The 5441-nt window shown below is 35.0% G+C and overlaps 2 protein-coding genes across 2 annotated transcripts; both read right to left on the bottom strand.

Moving 5' to 3' along the window:
• Nucleotides 1-392: 392 nt before the first annotated feature.
• Nucleotides 393-1906, bottom strand: LOC116107177 (ankyrin repeat-containing protein ITN1-like). The gene is made up of 2 exons (XM_031393476.1): nt 1388-1906; nt 393-1116 (listed from the first exon to the last, which is right to left on the bottom strand). Exons 1-2 carry the CDS (start codon nt 1748-1750, stop codon nt 523-525), a joined length of 957 nt encoding a protein of 318 aa, XP_031249336.1. The 5' UTR covers nt 1751-1906; the 3' UTR covers nt 393-522.
• A 930-nt stretch (nt 1907-2836) lies between these two features.
• Nucleotides 2837-3388, bottom strand: LOC116107185 (protein ACCELERATED CELL DEATH 6-like). Its single transcript, XM_031393487.1, has 2 exons — nt 2984-3388; nt 2837-2898 (listed from the first exon to the last, which is right to left on the bottom strand). Exons 1-2 carry the CDS (start codon nt 3386-3388, stop codon nt 2863-2865), a joined length of 441 nt encoding a protein of 146 aa, XP_031249347.1. The 3' UTR covers nt 2837-2862.
• Between the last annotated feature and the right edge of the window lie 2053 nt (nt 3389-5441).

The following is a 5441-nucleotide window of genomic DNA, read 5'->3' as shown; positions in this document are numbered from 1 at the left end:
AACGAAACTAATTATAATCTACTTTCAAATTTGATCATATTATATGTTTCCAATTAGTAATAATATTTTAGTACAAAATATTTGATATCAGTAGATAATATATTAAATTTTAATATTAATACTATTTACATCTAATTAAATAATATTGATATTGTGAACAGTATGGGTTTACACAAAATTTGAGGATTTAACATATAATCTTACTAGATAGAGGCCCAATAAGTAGTAATCTTACCGCCATTTTGTCTCTCCTGCAAACTTCATTATTATTTAAAAATGTAAACCTCGTTTAGTAAAGGATTACTGATACCATCTAACACTAAAAATAAAAAGAAAAAAAACACAATTTATTGACGTCAGCTCTAACACTAAAGACAAAAATTCAATCCAGTTCTTTTTGTCTTAATAATTGTAACATTGTCTTTTAGTATTTATTGATACCAAGCTTGAATTTAACAGAAGTGCTAACGTCTACCCCTAAAAGACATGAGAATGTTTAACATGGAAGCTATCCTCTGCATTTTAAGTAGCTGAACCATTTCTGGAAGTTTCTATCTGATTCGTGCGTAACTTTTGTTCCCTCCACTCGTCGATGATTACTTTCACCATTATGCCACTCACGAGGATGCAGAAGCCGATGCAAATACATAAAATGGCAGAAAAAAGCCCCACAGGGGGTAGCAAAACAGCACGAATGCCACTAACGAAAGCAATCACCATTGCTATCAGGGCAAAAATGGTACCGACAACTGCAGTGTCGAAGAGAAACAGTACTTCTCGGAAAAATTTAAACTCCATGGAAAAGTGAAAAAGGATAGCCGAAAGAGAGAGGAACATGGCGATGAGATCCGCTATAATAAATGTTTGAAAATGATAGTTTCTACTTAGGATTGCAGTACCTTGATTCTGACCTTTTTCGCTTTGGTAACCAGCAGGCACGGTGAAAGCTGCTGCGAAGGTTACTGTTGCTATGAGTGCAGCCACTATCAAATGCGTATCTCTTTCTTTCGGATCCAGTTCAAATACATTTTCACTGTTGGGTTTTCTTCTACTACAGATAACACCTCTTGGACGTTGTCCATTGCAAACATCTTTGGTTAATGCTTGAATTTCTTGCTGTTTTGGATGAGTAAATCAATGAAAAAAAAAAAAAAAATAAGTATTAAATTAATTAAATCAAGGAAAATGGCAATTTCAAGTCACAAAATTGCATTTGCATACATATATATTAACGAAAATCCTCAAATGCATACCATCACATTTTCTCATAATCCAGTTTTCTTTTTATCAGTACCAATAGACGAGATATAGATTTTGAAAAAATGTGGACGTTTGCATTAGAAAATGATTCTATGTACTAATACCAAGTGAAGATGCCGGCCATTACCTCAAGCTCTGGAAAGCCATAGCTTAATATATGTTTGACATTAATATTTTGCCTGTTGATAACCCGAAGGTTGCTTTTATGCTTCAAGTTGATACTGTTGAGCTCGAATGAATTATTTCGTTTTGAAGCTGCAAGAACATGGAGAGGAGTGTTCCCCTTGGCATCCTTCTGATGTATAAGACTCCTAGCTAGTGGATTTTGTAGGAGAACATCCACATCTTCTTCATGTAAACTCACCATAGCAAAGTGAAGGAAATTCCAACCTCTAGCATGCACCAGTTCACAACATTGTGGAGAATGAAAAAGAATTTTTTCTATTACCTTTAGATTCCCTTGACTGCTAGCCACATGAAGAGGTGTCATTTTAAGATCCTTGTCAGGTATGCATGCAGCAGATTCATCAAATTCTAATATGACTTGTGTAATTGAAGTAAGATTGTAATATGCAGCATAATGAAGTGGAGTCCACCCATATTGGTCCACTTTTTTTGTCAAACTCTTCTTTTTCTCAAGTATTTTTCTCGTCCTGAGACAAAAAAGACAACAACAAACTAAATAAATAACAAATAATGTTATACATCCCAATTTGTATATCAGTTATCATCTCCCAAGTGATAATATCTTTCGAGATCTCATTTCATCATCCACATGACATAACTAATCAATTAATGTCATATTACTTGGATATAAAAATTGGAATACAACCTTGGGATTCTTAAAAACTATATAAAATGTGTACTATAAACGTTAAATTGGATAGTGAACAAATTTTCTGAAGGCGACTGTATATTACATACATCCCCAAGGGACGATAACCTATTAATTGGTTTGATCTCTTGTAGTAGAAGTAAGAGATCGCAGAATTAAATCTAAGCTTACTAAAATCACTCAAACCCTGATTAATACTTAACATTTCACACAAAATCAAACTGTTTAACCTCGGCTGCCTTCAACCTTGCATCTCATTTAGACAAAACATAATCAAAGTTACTGACTCATATACGCTTCCACATGAATGAATTCAAATCACTTCCGACACCTATGTATCTTGTTCATGCGACGAATCAAAGTATAACCGGCTGGCTAATCTAGGCTGCTGAGATTTCTTGGACTGAATCTTTTTTTGAGGAATCACATCTTCCACTCTCAGCTCCTATTTTGATTCCTTGTGATAATACTAGTCTTAACTTATTTTGGCTGCTAGATTGTCGATGAACGGATTACTAGGTTTCAATCAATTCCTTCTCAAGAAAAACTTGCAAATTGATGCCATGATCAGAGCATTACCTACTCAACAGATTGTTTCAAGACACAACACAACAATTTCTCTGAAATTCATGTTCCTCTCTTTTCCTATAATTTGATAATAACAACTATTTGAACCAGAATAAACTCACCAGAATTTCTGCTCATGACTGCCGCATGCAAAGCCGTCTTTGCACCGGGTCCTCCGTGGGCCGCCGCTCTGCAGCTTCCTAATATTGCAACCACCATCTCCGGATATCCTCTTGCTGCAGCAAGGTAAAGTGGGGTTTCCCCATAACTATTAGTAGAGTAAGAAAAATCAGGATCACCTGTTCTCGTTAAAACCTTCACCACTTCTAAGCTTCCATACTGCACTGCCTCATGCAAAGCTGCGTTTTTTTCATTGTTAGCCATCTTCAGCATCTCCCACACAGGATTCAACCCGCCACTCTGTGAGGTTCCACGTTGAGCCCTTGAATGCTGAAAAAGACTTTTCACCATAGCCGAGTGCCGGCATTTTGCGGCAACATGAAGGGGAGTATCGCCATTGGCGTTGAATTGCAACAAGAGTGATGGGCATATGGTGAGTATTTGATCAACGAATATGGTGGACGCCATTGCTTCATTTTGGTACTTGATGTTGACATGCAGAATGGTGTCTTCTAACTTTGTTACTACTTCTTCAAGATTTTTAGGGCTGTCCCTGAAGGGTTCGACGTTGCCTTCAACTGCGGCCTTGAACAAATGGGTATCCATGCGTTTGATTGAATAGGAAGAGAATCCAATGCTCTTATGAAGAGAAGAAGATGAAGACCCAAGTCGTCCACTAAAACAAGAAAACACTTCAGTGACAGATTAGTAATATGACCCCTACAAATCAGAAAATGCCACATTTAGGTCCCTTAATAGGAATTCAAGTATTTTAGTAATTTTTTAATTTAAAAGGGGTTGCCTAGTATTTTTATATTCCTCTAATAAAAGAACCTTGATCTAGGGTGAAACCAGAAATTTATTTTTCAGGGTCTACCAAAATTTTAAAATTATATATATATATAACAACAATCCCTCTATAGTTAAATTTTGAGTATTAAAATAAATGGTAAAAAGGTAATTTGATAATATTTATTAACAATTTAAATTTTAACGGTTCACTTCTGATTCATTAACAGTAGGAGAAGTTTTGTTAAATAAGAGGCCTTAGAAAGATTATTATTATTATATCATACCTTAACGAGTCTAGTTTTAAACTCTAAAAAAACTTAGAAATTGATGCTTATATATATATATTATAAGTTTTATAATTTTAAAGTAATATTTTATTTAAAAAAAGAAGAAGACGAAGATAGTGCCAGTTATACCTAGCAAATGAGTGGGCTGGGTGGGTATGGGTTGGATCAAAATGAGTACGGGTACAATAGGTTGGAGTTCTAAACGGGTAATGAAATATAAAACTCGTACTCGACTCTTATAAGTACGGGTGGACTCACGGATCACCTTTTTTTGGGTAGATGTGGTGTAACTTATATGAAGTCACCCGTTTCATGTTTATTCATACTTTCTACATGGACTAATGTTACCACATTTCCATAACTACTTTCTTTTTATACATAACCTTCATTTTCTAAGACAATCCCATTGAATTCTTGTTTTATTGTTTGATTTTAATAAATTGACGATATATTTGGAAAAAGAGAAAAAAGAAATCAGTGATTTCCTTTTGCTTTTTGCCTATCAAATATTACTTGGTTCAAAGTCTCATCTCTTTATATTGGAAAGTTGATAAAAGAGGGGAAGACTTGACAAAGGCAAACCGAAATTGACTCAAGTCAACTAATTACTCACATTAATTAGCTTTATCACATAATTTAAAATAATTAAACGAAAATGACTCAATAATTCAATATAATATGGAGCAATCCACGTGAGCATGTCCAATAAGAGAAAAAAGTAAAAACATAAAAAGTAAAGCTAGCTTTAACAATCCCTTTCACAATTTTTATCTTTAAGAGTGAAGAAAATCCTTATCTCCACCGAATCAATACGTAGGATAGAGATTAGATTAAATAATAAGTGTATAGTTAAAATATTGTATTGAGTTTGACTAGATCCAATAACGAAATAAACATATTACAACTCAATACCTCAGTCTAGTTTTGGTTGGGTTTACGCTTACATCTACCTTGCTGATTGACCATCCTATAGGATGATCCAATTTGACCATCCTATAGGATGATCCAATTTGTGAAAAAGAACATTCTATGGGTCGGTCCACTCTATGAGCCAAACCACACCATGAGTTAGCTCATCTCCCTGTGTTGGGCTACTTTACGAGTTGGGTCTCTCTACGAACAATGCCACCCTACGAATTGAGTCATCTTGCAATTTGAGCCACTCCATGAGGTGGGCATTTCCTACAAGTTAAGCTAAATCAGGCTCCAGCCCATTAACCCACATTCATCCCAAAATAGGAATCATAATCTATTTACTTTCCACTTCAATCAAGATCCAAGATCTTACTTGAATTGCTAATGCTAATCTGATAAAGGCAAGCACTAAGACTTTGCTCCTAATTCGAACTCCTCTACCAAGTAGGACTAAGAGTTATATTAGAATTCCAACATCCTTGATTCACTATATAAATAGGGGCAAACCCTCTCATTATTCATTCAAAAATCACTCATAGCTTTAGCTCCCAAATTATGGCTCTCAACAATTTCCATTTTCCTCGATGCAAAGCTTAGTTCTGACTTACTTCACCACCCTCAACCATTACCAAGCTACGCTCCAATCACTTTGTGTTAGTCTTGCC

Source organism: Pistacia vera, unplaced genomic scaffold (genome assembly GCF_008641045.1).
Source record: "Pistacia vera cultivar Batoury unplaced genomic scaffold, PisVer_v2 Contig529, whole genome shotgun sequence".
Classification (NCBI taxonomy): Eukaryota; Viridiplantae; Streptophyta; class Magnoliopsida; order Sapindales; family Anacardiaceae; genus Pistacia; species Pistacia vera.
This window is presented reverse-complemented; position numbering and strand designations above follow the sequence as displayed.

Excerpts from the sequence above, each read along its gene's own strand:
- LOC116107177 (XM_031393476.1), bottom strand. The coding sequence starts at position 1,750 with ATGACACCTCTTCATGTGGCTAGCAGTCAAGGGAATCTAAAGGTAATA. Across the intron at positions 1,117-1,387 it reads ATGGCTTTCCAGAGCTTGAG|CAAGAAATTCAAGCATTAAC; the intron begins GTAATGGCCGGC and ends CATCCAAAACAG.
- LOC116107185 (XM_031393487.1), bottom strand. The coding sequence starts at position 3,388 with ATGGATACCCATTTGTTCAAGGCCGCAGTTGAAGGCAACGTCGAACCC. Across the intron at positions 2,899-2,983 it reads AGTATGGAAGCTTAGAAGTG|CAAGAGGATATCCGGAGATG; the intron begins GTGAAGGTTTTA and ends ACCTTGCTGCAG.